The 18,705-nt window shown below is 52.1% G+C and overlaps 1 protein-coding gene across 1 annotated transcript in view; it reads left to right on the plus strand.

The window, feature by feature from the left end:
- The first annotated feature begins 6,581 nt into the window (after nucleotides 1-6,581).
- Nucleotides 6,582-18,705, plus strand: part of LOC107115039 (rho GTPase-activating protein 17-like) — an 18,882-nt gene continuing 6,758 nt past the window's right edge. Inside the window, 6 exon segments of the mRNA XM_015416645.1 lie at nucleotides 6,582-6,642; nucleotides 8,589-8,739; nucleotides 11,202-11,444; nucleotides 12,926-13,095; nucleotides 18,095-18,431; nucleotides 18,434-18,657. Coding sequence (XP_015272131.1) covers nucleotides 6,582-6,642; nucleotides 8,589-8,739; nucleotides 11,202-11,444; nucleotides 12,926-13,095; nucleotides 18,095-18,431; nucleotides 18,434-18,657 — 1,186 coding nt within the window.

The raw sequence follows: 18,705 nt of genomic DNA on the forward strand, positions 1-18,705 counted from the left end.
CCACCCCCCCCACTCTAAACAATAATTTCCCGAAAACCCATCACGATGTACTGCCGCCCACTGCATCTGAAGTCTGAACTTCACAGTAGCACAGGATGTCAGTCTGCAAGCATCCAGCCCCCCAAAACCATGGCTTGGTGTGAAAGCGGCCCACCACTTCGTCAGGTGCATGAAGTGTCATGTCTACTTAGCAAAGAAAGACATGATTCTACATGCAGGAAGCGAAGTGCGGCCTCTCTGACTCCTCCTCCTCCTCCTCCTCCTCCTCCTCCTGTCAGTTCACGTCCAGAAAACACCAAAACATTCTAAAAGCCATTATCTACCGAGAGAAACCGTGGCTTGGTGTGATGCGGCCCACCTTGTCAGATCCTGAAGTGCCTGACAATATAGGCAAGGCTGGGCACTTCATTCTCTGCAGACTGCAGCAGCAGCCTACAGGCTGAGGGAGATTTGGGACCACACCCACCCACCCCCACTCTAGAGAATAATTTCCCGAAAAGCCATCACGATGTAATGCCGCTCACTGCATCTGAAGTCTGAAATCACAGTAGCACAGATGTCAGTCTGCACGCATCCAGCTGGGTGTCAGCCAAATGTACCCCCAAAAAACCATGGCTTGGTGTGAAAGCGGCCCACCACTTCGTCAGGTGCATGAAGTGTCATGTCTACTTAGCAAAGAAAGACATGATTCTACATGCAGGAAGCGAAGTGCGGCCTCTCTGACTCCTCCTCCTCCTCCTCCTCCTCCTCCTCCTGTCAGTTCACGTCCAGAAAACACCAAAACATTCTAAAAGCCATTATCTACCGAGAGAAACCGTGGCTTGGTGTGATGCGGCCCACCTTGTCAGATCCTGAAGTGCCTGACAATATAGGCAAGGCTGGGCACTTCAGGCTTCTGTCAAAGGAGGCAGCTTACCTCAACATATGTCCGTCTCTTGCCTGCCAAGACCTCTTTGTTGACCTTGGACCAAAAACCATGGACTGGAGAGATTGCCGGCCGCCTACTTAGCACAGGTACCATGGTGACACTCCTACCGCAGATGAAGGTGTGTCCCATGATCCCTGGCCAAGGAGGCAGCCTCTGTCTTCTCCTGTCAGCTTGACTGTGTGCCTAGACTTCTTTGTCAACCTGTGTGAAAGACCAGCAACACCACAACAAGAAGCCCTGCCCCCCACCACCAATGCATCAGTCAAAGGACGCAGCCTCACAGAGACAGACATGTGTTAGGTAAGATGACATGAGACAGAGAGCTCATCAATCATGTCAGCTTACCTCAACACACGTCTGTCTCTCATTGTTAAACTTTGCCCCAAAACCGTGGCCTGGCGTGATCGCCGCCCTCTTAGCAGGGAACATGAGGTTCACACCTTTAGCACAGTCAGGTGTGCCTTCATGATTCCCCTGCCAAGGAAGCAGCCTCTGTCTTGTCCTGTCAGGTTGCTCGTCCATCACTGATGTGCCTAGACTTCTTTGTCAACCTGTGAGAGAGAGACAGACCAGCAGCAACACCACAACAAGAAGCCCTGCTTCCCAGTCCCCACTAATGCCTCAGAAAGTGAGATGGAGGGGTTATCGTTTCATCTATCTGTCCAGTGAACCTCCTCCTGTCTCGCAGCAGTACACCGACACCAGCCATCATCACTGCCTGCCTGCCTCAGTTGAGGAGGAGGCTTAGCCTAGGTGTGGCAGCCGCATTCATCACAGGCTCCCCCTCCCTTATCCCCACCACGCCCCTGCAGAAAAAGAAAGTGTCAATGACAACAAACCAATGTTATCTCTAAGCTGAGTTAGTGTGAGCCAGCTCACAGTTTTCTGGTCTCTCTCTCTCTCTCTGCCGGCTCACACAACTGTTCCTCTTAGGCAGGAGGAAGGATACCTCCAGAGCAAACTTACTTATACAGTACCCAGAAATCAATAACTCCAGTAGCTCACAAGATTTTCAGCTCACAATCTAGATGCCACAGCTCACTCAGACTCCAGGGACTATTGCACACTGTCACTCACACAACGTGTATTACACAATGGTGCTCCCCGTGCGTGGCGCTGCTGGCTGGCCTACCCTACTCTACCATTGGAGATGGAGAACAATCACTGTGTGATGCTGTTGTATTACGTTTCAGCATGAAATTTTGGTTTGGGGTGGGTGGCGGCGGCAGCAGCTGGCCGTGGAACTTAGGTGTGGGGTCTGTCTGTGTAAGCATTTCTGCTGCAGGTGGGATGGAAGTGGGGAAGTTGGTGGGGCATTTGTGTGCCAATCAAAATGGTCATGGGGGCCCGGGCTGCTACTTTGCCCTAGCATCTAGTTTTAAATGGGAAAAGCGTGGCCCAAATTCCCAGCACAGACCAAGAGAGGATTGCAGGCACAAGGATGTGCTCACCTCAATCTTCATACTCCAGTTCCGGGAAACCGAACAGTGGCATGTTGACCTTCAGGAAGACCAACTGCTCAACTGACCAGGGGCTCAGGCGAGAGCGATGCAGGCAGACAATGTCGCCCGCATGGGAAAAGACACGCTCGCTCTGAACGCTCGTCGGAGGGCACGAAAGTAGCTTCAGGGCCACGGCAGAGAGGGCCGGCCAGACCGCCTCCTTCATGGCCCAGTAGCTAGGCAGACTGACGGACTCCGGCTCGTAGGGCTCCACAAGGTAGTCCCTCACCACCGAAGCCGCCGTGTCCTCTCTCGTGGGACCTCCGCTCCCAGAGGGGCCAAGGATCCGCCCCATGAATGCCCTCTCGGGATTCCTGGTGGCGGGAGCCTTAAGGGGGACGCTGCCTAGCAGGGGAGGTGGAGGATGAACAGCACTCGAGGTGCTGGCACCCTCCCCTCCCGCAGCTGACGACGTTCCCATCTTGGCTCGCATCTTCCCAACTCTCTTGGAGAGAATATTCCTCCATCGAGTTAGCTCGTTGACCCGCTCGGCGATGTTGCCCTTTATGCACGGGTCACACATGGTCGCCAACATGTAGACCCTGTCCTGGAGGAGAGGCTCAAAGCGCCTCCTCAGTGCACTTTGCAGCCTTCTCACCAGGGCGCCCACCGCTGGAAGCATGTCTGCACGTCCTGCGGTTGGCTTCAGAAACGCTGCCAACTCCTCATGGAGCGTGAGGACCATGGGGATGACAAAAGCCAGGGACGCCGTGTCAGACGAGAGAATCTCTGTGAAGGTCTTAAAGGGCTTAAGAACCTCCACAGCCTGAGAGATGGACAACCACTCCTCGTGATTGAGCCGGCTCTCATCCTGAATCACCCCGCTCTCAGAGATCAGGGCAGTCAGGGCTCTCTCCTGCTCCACCAAGCGTTCAAGCCTGACGCAGGTGGAGTTCCAGCGAGTGGAGACGTCGCCTAAAAGGCCGTGTTCCGGCAGGCCTGCCAGCGCCTGCTTCTCACGCAGTAGAGGTCCTTCGTACTGCGGGAGAAGTGACTCGTGATGAACCGGCATTTCTCGAGGATATGCCGGAACTCATGAGTCGCAGCGTCCAGATTGGGATCCCTCGCGGGACCCAACCCCAGAGAATCCTTAACCATGAGGTGGGTAAGGTGGGCTGCACAGGGAATGCGCTTCATGCCCAGCTGCTCTGCCGCTGCCCTAAAGTTTGAGCCACCATCAGTCACCAGGAAGCCCTTGGTGACGCCTCTGCCTACCCACTCGTCAAACTGACTACTGATGGCGACCCGAATGTTGTCCGCCGTGTGCGACCCATCGAGTCTCCCGATGTGAAGCAGGGCCTTGCGGTAGCCGGCCCAGCGGCCCTGACCCTGCCTGTCACTAGGTTGCCCTCCCCCATCCAAAACCTCGCTCAGTTCCCACCAGTGCGCAGTAACTGAGAGGTACGAGTTATGCGCCTTACAGGAGGTAAAAAAGCAGGGGGCGTGTACCAGGGGAAGGCATACTGGAGTAACCTGCGGAAACCGATGTCTTCCACTGCAGCGTAGGGGCACCCATCTATGGCAATCATCTCAGCAAGAAGGCGAGTGACCTTCCTGCTGGCCAATTGCTTCCCACCCTTAGGCACTCTAGTGCCAACGTCACCAAACATCTCAGTCAGAGATGTTTGGCGTCCCTGCCCCAGCCCTAACTCGGAACGCGTAAGGGGAGCGCTGGAGGTGGTCGGACAACTCACCTTTTGGCTGGCTGGTGGTGGCCGCCTGGACACCCCAGCAGCAGCCTGTCTCTCCTCCTGAAGAAGCACCGCCTGGTGGTGCTTCTTCAGGTGGTTCCGAAGCCCAGAGGTCGAGAGATGGGCGATGTCCTTCCCTCGACTTACCTGGTCCCTACACAGCTGGCACTGTGCAAAACGGGGATTCTCTGAAACGATCCGGAAGTGATTCCAGACGTCAGAGGTGAAGGAACACCCACGCCGACCAGCGGCCATGGGCTTCCACAGAGCCTCCTCCTGTGAGGGGCTCGGGCCAGACACATCGTGTCTTGGGGGGGCAGAAAGAGAAAACTGAGCAGTGAGAAGGGGTTGAGATGGCAGCGCACCTGCCTCCATCTCTTCCTCTTTCTCCTGTCCCAGCCTGCTCTCCTCCCCCCCCCCATGGGAGTCCTGCTGAGGCCAGAGGCGGGAGTGGTGCCAGGATGCTCAGTTGTGGCCCTGCGCTTGGTTCCAGGGAGAGCCGCAGCTTTCCCCTCCCCTCCATCCCTCTAGTCTTCTCCCTTGCCTTACCCCCAGGGCCCCTCTGCGTCTCCTTCCTGCCGCTCATGGTACCCCTGGCCAAACTCAGGCTAACTTGTTGTGGGGAAAGTACACCTAACTTACCTACACTATCACCTGACCCTAAAGCAACCTTGCACACCTTTTTATAAACCCTCCCACCAGAAATTGTTTTTTCTGTTTTTCAGTAGACCCTAACCTAGCCTTGTTTCACTTTTTTCCTGGGTTGGTTTTTTTATTACTAGTGAATTTCTACACTGGCCCTGACTCTGGTTTACAGACTGTCCTTGAGATGGCTTGTTCAAACCTTTTTAAAAGTTTTTGTGTTTTTGAATGAACTACTCCTATCTAGATGCCACTAGAACCACCTAATTCCCTTATGGAATCAGGAAAAGCTCCCTAATTGAAAAACAATATGAATGGGGGGAAAGTGCCTGGCCTCACCACCAAAGGTCAGACAGAGCACAAAGCACAGCTAAGCTCACCGCTTTTTAAATAATTAAACGCTACTTAAATCTTTTTTAAGTGAAGACAAACCTGGCTCTGTTTGTTTTCCTACAACTGGCCTGGTTAGGTAGAACAGCTAAAGCCCTATACTGAGATTTAAAATATTTGTTTAAAATAAGCCTGTATCCTTTTTTTAAAGCCTATTTAACACAACACACAGCGCAGTCCTCCCTTACACCTAAGAAAGACGAAACAAAACCTGCTAAAAGGCAGAACAGAGCAGTCCTCCCCAAGCAGAACCCTACCCCCCAAAAAAGACCAAGAGGGTTAAAAAAAAGATTAGAAAAAATCAAGAAAGGCGATCAACAAGCCAAAAAAACCCCACAGACCTCAAAAACCTTGACAAGAACCAGACACGCCTACAAAGAGAGGCCCAAGCAGAACGCCCCCCCAAAAAAACACCAAGAAAGACCAAGCCAAGAAAAAACCACAGAACTTAAAAACCTTACCAAGAGAACCAAGGCAGTGAAGGCAAACCAAAAGAAAGACCTAGGCCAGCCCAAGCAGAACCCCCCCCCCAAAAAAAAACCCAAGAAAGGCCAAGCAAAAAAAATACCCCACAGAGTGACCTTAAAAAAAATTCACTTGCAAAAAGGAGACCCAAATTAAGAAGAACCAAAGGCACACCAACAAACAAAGACTTAGGCCCCAAGCAGAACCCCCTCCCCCAAAAAAACTCCAGAAGCCCTGAACAAAAAACTTAACCAAGTTACCAAAATAAACTGTGAAAAGATAAGGAGGCAAGCAACAGAGAAGAACCACAACAAAACCAAGTCTCTCTCAACCAAAAGCAAAAGAGGCCTACCCCCCTCAGGAAAATCTGCAGGCACCGGCGGTACGGCGCTGCGCTACGGGCGCGTTTCTCGGGAGCTCCAGAGACACCCGGCTCATGTGCGCTCTTTTCGGGGGCCCTGTGCTGTGGGACGGCCCCGCTTGGTTCTCCTGGAGGGAGACCAAGGGCATGAGGTTTTACCGGCCCCCCCATTTCCTTGGCAATGACGGGGGCAAGACCGGCGTACCTCGAAGCGGGAGCGTCATGGAGAACGGGAACATGGGCGCCATGTTCCCGTTAAGCAGCTGCCAGCCGTGTTTTTAAACTCACAAAGTTACTATTGCACGGGTGCATCACAACGGTGAGCCAGATATAGATCATCCCCCTTTGGATTTGCTGCGGGAGAACGGGAATGAAGATACCCAGTGAGTATTCCCTGTCTAATGGAGAAGCGGCCGTGAAAAGATAAGAGGGACCCGAGAGAGCTGAAAAGTGATGGGGGGAAGCTTATCTTCTCTGCTTTACTACAAAGATTATCAATTCTACTAAAGAGACGTATGGACTGTGGAGAGGTTTTTTGGTATTGAAAATAAAGGAAACAGATCCGGATTGGGCTAATAGAAAGTGTCTGTGATAAAAGGAAAATGGCGGCGGAGGAAGCTACCGAGGGTTCAGCCCAAGATATACTGTTTAGTGAGCTTATGGGTGAGCAGTTTCAAAAAACATTGTTAAATACAATAAGACAAGCGTGCAAAAAGGCTGTGAAACAAGCGTGCAAAGCAGCATGTGAGGATTTTTTCAGAAACTACTCAGGTGTAAAGGCAGAAGAGAGGGGCAGTGGAAAACAGAGGCAAGGAATACAAAGGTGGGCTGAAACCCAGGAAGAGGAACAAGAGAGTGAGACTAATAATATCCAACCTGTGAGCAAAGAAGGAGAGCCCCAAGAGGTGGATTCTCGGATGTGTATATCAGAGAACCAAAGTATGCTCAAAATACAAAAAGGGGGGAAAGGCTTTTTAAAACTCACTGCCAGGGAAAAGATGAAGACAATAAAAGGGAAGAAAATAAGAAAAAGACTGATGAGGCGTAAAAGTCTCAAACATCGGATTAAGACTGTAAAGCAATCTGAACAAGGATTTTGGAATTTTAGGAATCTAGAAAAAGTTACACAAGAATTTAAAAACCTGAGACATGTGGAGGAAAATGGGAGAAATCAAGAAAAGAAGCAAATGGAATTTAATATGATTGTAATAGGTTATAATGACTGATATCTGTTAGATGTAAGCATTGTTATTTATGTTCAAACAGAAAAGATGGATGAGCTCTTAAGTGAGCAAAAGGACTTATTCATCTCCCATCTCTCTTGTTAGCTGGATATGGAATTTAGCGAGATGTTCAGAAGTATGGAATGTATTTGATTTACCAAAACATTGAAAGTGTGCTGTAAAATGCTGATGCAATTATCGGAGAGAATAGATAAATGGGTCTAACAATAGCTTAAGGTAACTCGAGTTGACCTGGAGTGGGGATATGTTTCGTTTAAGTAGAGAGTGATAAGTAACAACTGAGTAACGATTATGAACTGAATTGGCAGTAGAGGTGATGGGAGAATGGGGACTTGCAGGTTCGGTAGGAACATGATTTGATTTGCTATTTTTGTAATTGACTGCCACTCTTATAAGCTATCTGAAATGATTAAGGATTTGTTTCAATTAGCAGGCTAAACAAATCAATTCTCTCAGTAATTTAGGACTGTTAGGTGTGAATTGAAGACACCAATGATATAGAACCTAGGAACGAAGTTATATGTGGTGTTTTCTGAAATTGTTAGGAGTAAGTAGAGGAATAACAAAAATCAAAGATACTAGGTTAAAAAAGCTATGAGCAAAAGGGGGGAGTTCCATTGTTTAGTTACTTGTCTGCTCAAGCTGATGTCTGAAACAGAGAGGAGGTTTTGTGTTTGTCACGGTTATGTATGTTTGTCTGTCGCTTATCGCAAAACTCAATAAAAAATATTATTTATTTATTTTTTTAAAAAAGGAGAAGCTGCAGGCCAAATAGAAAATGTAGAAAGAAGTCAGATAACCCCCCCCCACAAACAACAAGGCAAGCCTAAACAAATGAAGCAGAGTTAACTTGTGCTTCGAGATCCCGAAAGCCGAAAAAACCCCAAAAACTATTTTTTCGGGTTTTTTTCTGGCTCGGGATTTTGAAATGCACATCCCTAGTTGTGAGCCTGACGCTGTTGCGAACTCCCCGGAAGATGGGACTCTGGGTACCACTTTGGTGTAGTGGTTAAGTGCGCAGACTCTAATCTGGGAGAACCAGGTTTGATTCCCCACTCCTCCACATGCAGCTGCTGGTGTGACCTGGGGTCAGTCACAAGTTCTCTCATAGCTGTCCTTGAAAAAGAGCAGTTTCTTTCAAGAGCTATCTCAGCCCCACCTATCTCACAGGGTGCCAGTTATGGGGAGGGGAAGGGAAAGGAGTTTGTCCTTGAAAGAGCAGTTTCTGTCAGAGCTCTCTCAGCCCCACCTACCTCACAGGGTGTCTGTTGTGGGGAGGGGAAGGAGTTTGTAAGCCGCTCTGAGTGAAGGGCGGGGTATAAATCCAATCTCCTCCTCCTCTTCCTCTTCTTCTTCTTCAACCAGAGTTGGATTTCAATGTGTCAGGAGCATTTGTGGGGCAGCCGGCCGTGAATTCAAATCACCTGCACACAGGGAACGACTATGAGTCGGGGCCGGCCGAGCGGAAGAGGCCCGTCAGCATGGCCGTGATGGACGCCGACCTGGTGAAGGACAGGTAGGGCAGCAGATCTCCCTCCCGGCCGGGCCCCGTTTCGTTCAGCGGTGACCCTCTGCCACATTTGAAACTGACTGAGATGGCCTCGTTGCCTTGGGGTTATTTACCCTGGATCGGCAGTTCTCTCTCTGTGCAGACGAGAAATCCCCGCTATTTTAACCAAATCTATTTCCACTGCATGGGGGGCGGGGGGTGGCAACTCAGCATCTCTCTAGGAAAGAGGTACAGGTCAAAAGCCCCGTACCTTCGCTTCCGACTTGCTTCCGGTTCTGACTTCTGTGACAGCTTGAACAATGAACGATGTTACTGTGAGCATCTGACATCCACGGTACACTGACAGTCCCCAACGACTCTCCCTAATCCCAGACAAACGTCATCAGTGTCCCTGCTGGTGCCGCTCTGTCGGGCACTGGGGGGGCGGCCAGTGCAGAAAGTTCTTTTAGATAATGCTCAACATTGATGGAGTTCATCTATGGGCACTTGCAACGTTTGTCCGGGTCCGGTCTGCGGAGCGCCCGCTCACTGTAACAATGCTCCCTCTCGGAAGCTGAAGTCAACGAACCAGATGGCTGTCCTCAGCCAGGATTTCTGTAGCCAAGGGTGAGCGTGTGGGGCACATGCGGCATGGTAGCAAACACGCCCTTAGCGGTTCCTTTCCCATTGACTGCAGCCTGAGAAAGATCCAAAGGTAACGTACTGGCATTTCCTCCTGGCGTTCTGCGCACGACGACGGCCGGGCGAACAGCTGATGGCCGCTCCCAACTCCGTTCCTAGCTGTTCTCGGCAGTTGCCGATTAAGCAACCATGCTCCCTGAGCTTCCTTCCTCTTACGTTGCCTGTCCAACCTCTCACGGTGCGCCTGGATGGTCCGAAGGCCTCCTCCTGATTTGTTGAGGGGCAGCGTCTGCTGGCTGAGATTAGAACCCTCCGGGAGTCCCTTTTGTGCTGTGGCCCACCCCAGGCGAGGCCCCCCCCTTGTGTCGCTTGTCACTTGTCTCGTCACGTCAGTCGCCTGCCCAAGTGTCTCCCAGCCACGTGTAGTTCTGAAGCACCTCTGCTGAGCAGCAAGACTTTGCTACCTTTGATTTTAACTATGGCTAGATGTGTGTTGTTATCTGGGCGCCCTTTTGACTTCCTTCCAGCTCTGCTCCAGGCCTTGCCTCCTCCTCCTCCTAGGAGGGAGGGAGGGAGGGAGGGAGGGGGAGAGGGAGAGGGAGAGGGAGAGAGAGAGAGAGAGAGAGAGAGAGAGAGAGAAAGAGAGAGAGAGAAAGCAAGCTTACATTTCAGGGGACTGCCAGTTTGGTGTACTGGTATAAAGTGCGCGGACTCTAATCTGGGACAACCGGGTTTGATTCCCCACTCCTCCACTTGCAGCCGCTGGATGACCTTGGGCAAGCCATAGTTCTGGCACAGCTGTTCTTGAAAAAGAGCAGTTTCTGTCAAGAGCTCTCTCAGCCCCACCTACCGCACAGGGGTGTCTGTTGTGGGGAGGGGAAGGGAAAGGAGTTTGTAAGCTGCTCTGAGACACCTTTGGGTGTTGAAGGGTGGGGTATAAATCCAATCTCCTCTTCTTCTTCTCTTCTTTTGTCTTGCTCCAGTGTGGCCAGACAAGCGTCTGGGGCGGAGGGGATCGGTGCCCCCCGGCTATCCATAGTTAAGATAAGGGAATGGCCTTTTGTGCACCATGCTTGGTTGGTGTGGACGAGCAGGGCTGTGTGTATCCCCACCCTTTTAAAAACAGGATCAAAGCTCTGCACCCGGAAAAGCCGGATTTTGCAAGCTCCATACATTTTGTAGAAATGAAACCTCTTTACTGAGTGGTGCTTATATGGCATCCCCTCTGCTTTCACCAGCTGTGGTACAGAGCACCAAAATCCGCTGGCTGAAATCACAAAGGTAAACAAAAGATATATATATAAAAATAATATTTTAATACCAAGTTCAGTAACACCATAGCCATATAACTAGACAAAGGCAAGGCGTTCTTACAAGAAACAACAACAGTGCAGAGAAGTAAAGACTCTGCGCCGTGTGCCCGGTCCGTGCTCATGTGGGGTTGCAGGATACACACAGCCCTGTTGTTCCCACGTAGAGGCACAAAGGCGGCTGATTCTGGTCGTGGAGCCGGAAGCGTGGCAGGCGCTGGGAGTGGTGTTCAAGCCAGAATCCTTTGGGGCAGCACCCACTGGCGGGTCAGGGTAGGACCTGGTGCCTGCTTTCCCGGCCTGGCTCCTGCATTCGAGGGCACATGCCATGAGTCCCGCTGCTGCATTGCCTCCCTCCCTCCCTTGCCTGCACAGTTGAACCAAGGCGCCCTGCGGGGCCCCGCCTGTTGTCCCAACTGTGCCTTGCAGTCGGAGCTTTGCCTAGCCGCTTCTCCCGCTTGCCGAGTTGCACTGCTCTCGTTGGGTGTTCCGTGTAGCCAGCCCGCATGGTGTGTTTACTCTCTCTCTCCCCTGTAGCTTTGGTGTCAAGGTTTTGGACTTCCCAGCGAGCACCCGGCGAGGCGGCACTGTTAATAGAAAGCACACCGCCCCGGCTTTCCAGCCGCCGCTTCCGCCCACGGAGGCCGGCACGCTGTCTCAGGCGGGGGCAGAGCAGCTCCCGCAGGGCGCCGGGGCTGAGCCTGGCCTCTGGGGGGCCGCCTCTGCTCCACTCCCTGGCCCAGCAGAGCCCTCCCAAAGCCAAGGCGCTGAGGACAGCAGGTAAGACGGACCAAGTTCGGCCCCTGTGGGGCCTTCGCGGAAAGGTGGCTTCGGTCATTGTGGCCGTGTTCGCCGGCAGCCATGCCGATGGCTTTGTTGACCCCAGTGTCTGGCAGGAGGGGGCTTGTCTGTGCCCCAGGTTTAAAACGTGTCCCTCCGAGAGGAGCGAACTTTTCCCAGGCTGGTCCTCACAGTTATCGCAGAACTGAAAGTCGTCATCTGCAATGTTCCCTCTAAGCTGTGGAGTCTCGAGAGCAAAAATCCTACTTTGTGAGCTTCTGGCATTAAAGTTGTGAGCGGGCGATTTGGCCGCTGCAGAAATCAGTTTGCTCTGGAGCCCCATCCCTTCCTGAGCGAAGACAAAAATGTGTGAGCCGGAGGCTAAAGAACTGTGAACAAAGTCACACTGACTCAGCTTAGAGGGAACATTGGAGGGGTTGAGGGCAGGAGACTCCCCTCCCTTCCCCGCTGGTCCCTGACAAAAGCAGCACTGAAAGTTGTCACCAGCTGGCAGTTTCACCCAGGAGCAGGACCGCAAGGCAAGCAGCACCAGCTAAACGAGACGGGGGGTTGTCCATGCCCCTCCCCCAAGCTCTGACAGGCCAGTAGCCTTTTCCTTCCGTCCCTGCAGCTAGAGCCCCCACTGGTCTCGTCTGGTCTTGTCTGTGTGTAGATTAGATAAGGCCGAGTCCCCCTCCTCTGCCTTTCGCTCTGGAACACAAGAAGTCAAGGGAAGCGCCCGCTCCCATCCCAAGAGGAGTGTGCGCTTCTCTTCCTTGTCTTCTTACTGACGGTATGCTTCTCTGTGCGTGTCAGTAGCCCCAGCGTGAGTCTTGTCCATCCACCCCCCACCCCCCGCGATAACCCTTTCCACGAAAGCTTAACACCTCCCCGGTTGCACGTCTTTGATGGGAACGCAAGAGGATGGAGTTCAGAGGAGGAGGAGGGTGGAACCCGCCATTCGGAAGTCCACTGGTGCTTCCTGAGCATCTAAGCGTGCTCTCTGGAGCACTGCCACCAGGCGCCCTGACATTTTTGGGGCCTGTAGGAGAGCAAGAGGGCTGTTCCGAGGACCCTCGTCTTGCCCGGCGCACGGTCCTCCATTGCCGCTCGCGGGGGCCGAGTAGGCGAGGTCCTCTCTGCGTTTATCCAGCTTGAGGTTGACAGTCCCGGGCCAGGAAGGACATCCGTCTATATTTGCAGGGCTTTAGGGGCGAGGGAGACACTTCCCGATATGGGAGCCCGGTTTCTGAGACAGGTGAGCCTCGCTCTGTCCCACAGAAGGAAGCCTGGCACAGAAGCAAGCCTGCCCAGCCAGAAGGGAGCAGGCTGTATTCAGGTCCTCCGGTTCCACCCTGGGCTCATGCTGAGTCGCGTTCTGTGTCCAGACGATGCTCTTGGAGCCGCCCGCTTTAGGGAGAATCCACGTCTACCTCCTGAAACCATCTAGCGCTCTCTCTCTCTCTCTCTCTGTTTTCCAGCGTTTCAAAATCCAAAGACTCCACGCCCTCGACCACCCCTCCGCCCACCAGAAACGGCCGGCACGGAAGCGCCCCTCAGCCACATCCCCAGCCGGCCAGCGGCACCGGCCAGTCCTCGCTCGGGCAGCCGCAGATCAACGCTGGGCCCAGTCCCCACACGCTCAGGCGAGGTTGGTCCTTAACCAGAAAAAAAGTCTCTTTCCAGGGAGGGGGTGGGTGGGGTGTCATGGCTGAAGCAGGGGCGTCTGGGGCAGTGTGCTTCCCCCCCCCCAACAACAACAACAGTGGCAAGACTTCATCTGGAGGGAGGGAGTCACTGCTGACTGCCCCATTCCATTTGGCGTCACCGTCTCATCGGCAGGAGTGTCTCGATGGGTGACACGGGGAGCTGCTCTAGCACCAGCAGCCGAGCCCGGGGACATTTGGCAATAATCGATGCCGGTGTTGAATTCTGTGGCTGGGGCAGAATTGGTGGCTGAGAGGAGAGCCAGGTAGCGACAGAGGAGCAGCTACGCCCAGGGGGGAGCGGGGGCTCCCGCAAGCACAGCCAGAGGAGGGCGGGGAAGCGGCCTTTGTGCAGGAGGAGCAAAACTGTTAAGAAGCCCCCAGCGGCAATCTGTGCCAGCCGTGTTGGATCAGAGAAGTCCAACACTCTGGGTCACACAATGGCCAAAACCCAGGGGCGATCAGGAGGTCCATCAGTGGGGCCAGAACTCCAGAAGCCTTTCCTATCAATGTGTATTTATAATTAGGATTTTTGGCCCCAATGTGCATCACTTCACACTTGGCCACACTGAACCTCATGTGCCACGTTGATGCCCACTCGCCCATCCTCGACAGATCCCTTTGGAGTGCCTCACAATCATCCCTGGTTCTCACCACCCTGAACAGCTTCATGTCATCCACAGATTTAGCCACTTCACTGCTTACTCTCAACTCCAAATCATTAATGAACAAGTTATAAAGCATTGGACCCAGTACTGATCCCTGTGGTACCCCACTGCTTACCACCCTCCACTGTGAAAATTTCCCATTTATACTCACTCTCTGTTTCCTATTAATTAGCCAGTTTTTGATCCACAAGAGGACTTGTCCTTTTATCCTGTGACTATTGAGCTTACTTAGGAGCCTTTGATACGCTTTCTGGAAGTCAAGGTAAACAGTATCTATTGGGTCCCCGTTGTCCACATGTTTATTCACCCCCTCAAAGAACACAAACAGGTTAGTGAGACAAGATCTTCCCTTACAGAATCCATACTGAGTCTGCCTCAATAGTTTTTGTTCATCAATGTGCCTACTAATTCTCTCCTTAATAACAGTTTCCACCAACTTACCCGGTATTGACGTCAGACTGACTGGCCTGTAATTTCTCAGATCTCCTCTGGAACCCTTTTTAAGGATGGGGGTGACATTAGCTACCTTCCAGGAATGTAGGCAGATTTTAATTAAAGATGTCCACTGGTGGTAAGAAGATCCACAAGTTCACATTTGAGTTCTTTCAGAACTCTCTGATGTATGCCATTCCAGGCCTGGTGATTTATCAGTTTTTAAGTTGCCTATCAGTCGCAGGATCTCCTCTCTCATTACCTCATCTGACTCAGGTCTTTCAACAGCACTCCCGAAATCAGTGGTTCTGAAGTGGGCAAGCACTTCTCATCTTCTACAGTGGAGACAGAGGCAAAAAATGCATTCAGCTTCTCAGCCATTTCCCTATTGTTTTTTGCAATATGCTCCTCATATTCCCTTCTTGCCTGCCTAATCATAGACTTGCATTTTATTTGACACATCCTGTGTTCCCTTTTATCAACTTCACTGAGACTAGCTTTCCACCACTTAAAGGAATCCTTCTTACCTTTTACAGCTTCCATTACTTTGTTAACCATGCAGGCCTTTTTCTATACCTATTTGTGCCTTTCCTAACCTGCGGTGTATATTTTATCTGAGCATCTAGAATTGTAGTTTTAAATAGTCTCCAAGCTTCCCCAATGGTTTTGACCCTTTCTACTTTTCCTTTCAGTTTCCTCTTCACATGTCCCTTCATTTCAGAGAAATTACCCCTTTTAAAGTTAAAAGTCGTTGTGTTGGTCTTTTTGGGCAACTCCCTATTTGTACAAATGTTAAAATTCAATAACATTATGGTCACTGTTCCCAAGCGGTGCAATCACTTTTACATCTCTCACCAGGTCTTGGGCGTTACTTAGGACCAAATCCAGGATCGCCTCTCCCCTGGTAGGTTCTGTGACCATCTGCTCCATAGCACAGTCATTGAGAGTGTCTAGAAACTCAATCTCTTTTTCCTGACTTGAACACATATTGACTCAATCAATGTGTGGGTAGTTGAAATCACCTATTACAACAGTTTTTTTGTCTAGCTGCTATCTTTAACTCATTCATCGTTTTATAATCCTCCTCTATCTTTTGATCTGGTGGGTGATAACAAACTCCCAGTGTTAAGCTTCATTTCGGGCCCACTATTTCAACCCATAGCATTTCCAGAAGCAAATCCAATTCTCTGACCTTCTCAATCTTACTGGACTGCATACCCTCTCTGACATACAGAGCCACCCCACCTCCAACCCTTCCCCCCATCCTTCCAATATAATATATAACCGGGAATCACCGTATCCCACTGATTTTCCTCATCCCATCAAGTTTATGAAATACCTACAATGTCTGTTTTCCCCCAACACCAAGCATTCCAACTCCCCTATTTTACCTCAGACACTTCTAGCATTTGTGTATGAACACCTATAGTTTCCCATGCATGTTAAGCCCAAAACCTTCCTCCTGCCTCAAAACCTTGCCAGACAGTCCATATTGTTTGTCACAGTCTCAGTGGACAATTCTAATCCATTTCCTTGTAGACAAGTAACAGCTACCCCTTCCTCTCTTTGAGATGAGCCACCCTGAACCAAAGACTTTTCATCTCCTGTCAGCTTTCCCCCAATATTCGGTTTAAAAACTGCTCTGCCACCCTTTTGATTTTAAGCCCCAGCAGCCTGGTTCCTTCTCGGGACAAGTGGAGACCATATCTTTTGTGCAGCTCCCTCTTGTTCCAAAAAGCATCCCAGTGCCCAACAAACTTGAACCCTTCCTTCCTACCTACACTATCATCTCATCCACGCATTGAGACTCCTGATCTGTGCCTGTTTCTCTGGCCCTGAGCATGGAACAGGTAGCACTTCTGAGAAGGCTACCTTGGAAGTCCTGGCCTTGATCTCCTGCCTAGCAGCCTAAATTTTTCCTCCAGGACCTCATGACTGCATTTCCCCACATCGTTGGTGCCAACATCTACCACGACCACCGGCTCCTCCCAGCACTATCTACCAGCCTATCTAGAACACACGTAATGTCCACTACCTTTGCACCAGGCAGGCAAGTCACCATATGGTCAGTACGCGGGTTTGCTACCCAGCTGTCTACCTGCCTAAGTGCCGGATCACCAACTACCAAGAGGCCCCCTTCCTCCCTGCCTAGGTATGGTTCCTTGGTGTGTTCACCAACTGAAGAAGAGGTCCCTTCTGAGGGCACATTCCCCTTATCCGCAGCACGGTGCTGTTTCCTCTCGACCCTCATGCTCCCTGACAGCGATGGGGCTGCCATATTCAGAGTGGAACATATCTAACAAGTCCCTGAGAGTCTTTTCCATGTGCCTAACTGACTTTCTCTGCTTCTCCAGGTCAGCCACCTTGACCTCAAGGGAGCAAACTTGTTCCCTGAGAACCAGGAGGTCCTTGCGCTGGGCATGCACCTAAGACTTCTGTCCAGTGGGCAGATAGTCGTACATGTGACACCCCGTGCAAAACACTGGATAGCCCCCAACCAATGCTCCCTCTAAGTTGTGGAGTCCTGTGAGCAAAAATTCTACTTTGTGAGCTACTGGCATTAAAATTGTGAGCGAGCGATTTGGCTATAAATCAGTTTGCCCTGGAGCCCTCCTTCCTGAGCGAAGACAAAAATGTGTGAGCCGGAGGCTAAAAAACTGTGAGCTAGCTCACACTGACTCAGCTTAGAGGGAACGCTGCCCCCAACCCCTTGCTGGCATTCTGCCTTCATAATTGCTTTAAAAAAATTATATATAATCCCCCTTTTAATAAAACCCTTCATATTTATTTATCTATTTATGTATTTATTTTATTTATATAGAGCCCTCCCCAGATGGGCTCAGGCCAGTGTACAACCATTAAAATAATTCATTTAAAACTACATTTTATTTATGTAGCTCTCCTTGTAGAGAGTCTACCTGCCTTACTGGGGACACGAGACTAGGGCCCTGGCTTTCTGGTCCTTCCTGGGCTTCTTACAGACCCCTTAGGCCGAGAGCCACAGAGGCTCATGCCTCTGGCGTGGTGCATCCTTAAATAGAAGCCTCACCCAGCAGAGGGCAGGGCCAGCAGCTATTCAGACTACACCCACGCAATCCAATTAGAGTCAAACAAAAACACCCTTTCTCAAACAGCCCTGACTCTGCAACAACTTAAAACTCACCCACACACTCCCAAACACTATCCTCCCACACAGTACCCTCAGGTAAATCTCCTCAGCTGAAAGCAAATTAAAAAACCCCTCTAGCAGTTCTGTCTCCTGCTGCTTCTCAGAGCTCAGCTGGGTCAGGTCTGCCTTTGGCGAGGTGCTGCCTTACATAGAAGTCTCACCCGGCAGAGGGCAGGGCCAGCCATCAGGAGGTCACCAGTGGGGCCAGAACTCCAGAAGCCCTCCCACTGTTGCCCCCCCCCCCCCCAAGCACTAAGAAGACAGAGCATCCCTTGCCCCAGACAGAGTGTTCCATCTCTACCTTCTGATTAAGGGCCACTGATGGGCCTGTGCTCCATATGTTGTTCCAACTTTCCGTCCTGGTGGCAGCCTCATTTCCTCCTTCCTCTTTGCCCTGCTTTGGAAGCTTCAATTTCTAGGAAGGGCAGAAGTAGCGGTTCTCTGGGATGGAGGGACCTTCATGGGACTCCCTTTGTTGAGCCCTACCAAGTGGTGAGACCAACCGCGTTGCTCTTTGGTGGTCTGCCAAGTAAAGAAGGTGGAGGACGTTAGATGCCAGGTCTGGTGGCTCAGCGCTGATGCTCAGGGCGGTGGGGACCTAGAGGAAGAGAGGCTGTGTTGGAGCCCCGTTTCTGCCCGCCTCTTGATTGACGCTTTTGCTGGCCTCTCTTGCAGCTGTCAAAAAGCCTGCCCCAGCCCCGCCGAAGCCTGCCAACCCACCTCCCGGGCAGCCCGGAAACCAGAACGCAAGCCCGGCCCCTCCACTGCCCTCCGTGTCTCCCAAGCCGGCTGCCAGAAGCCCCTCTCCGCCCAGCCCAGGAGGTGCCCTACCGGCCCCTGCCACCGCCCAGGCCTCTGCGCCCCGGCGTTACTCCAGCAGCCTCTCCCCCATCCACGCTCCCAGCCACCCCCCGCCGCAGCCTCCCATGCAAGCCGCGACCCCTCCTCTGCAGCCCAAGGGGGCCAGCCCGGGCTCCTCCCCGACGGCGGCGCCCGGCTCCGAGCCTGGCCCCTGGAGAAGCACGGCGCCGCCTCCCCGGCCCCTCCGCCTGCAGCCCAGGAAGCCCCTCAGGCAACGTCACCCCCTCAGACAGGCACCTTGCCCAGGCCGAGGCCCGTGCCCAAGCCGAGGAACCGCCCCACCGTCCCCCCTCCACCTCATCCTCCCGCTCCAAACCTGGCTGCCGGAGACGCCTCTCTTCCAGGAGCCCCGCCGACCGCATCCCGCATAGTCACTGGTAAGTGTGCCCTTTTCTGTCCTCTTGGTGTGTGGCGGGGGTGGGGTC

This window comes from Gekko japonicus, unplaced genomic scaffold (assembly GCF_001447785.1).
Source record: "Gekko japonicus isolate JY-2015 unplaced genomic scaffold, Gekko_japonicus_V1.1 scaffold5678, whole genome shotgun sequence".
In the NCBI taxonomy this organism is placed as follows: domain Eukaryota; kingdom Metazoa; phylum Chordata; class Lepidosauria; order Squamata; family Gekkonidae; genus Gekko; species Gekko japonicus.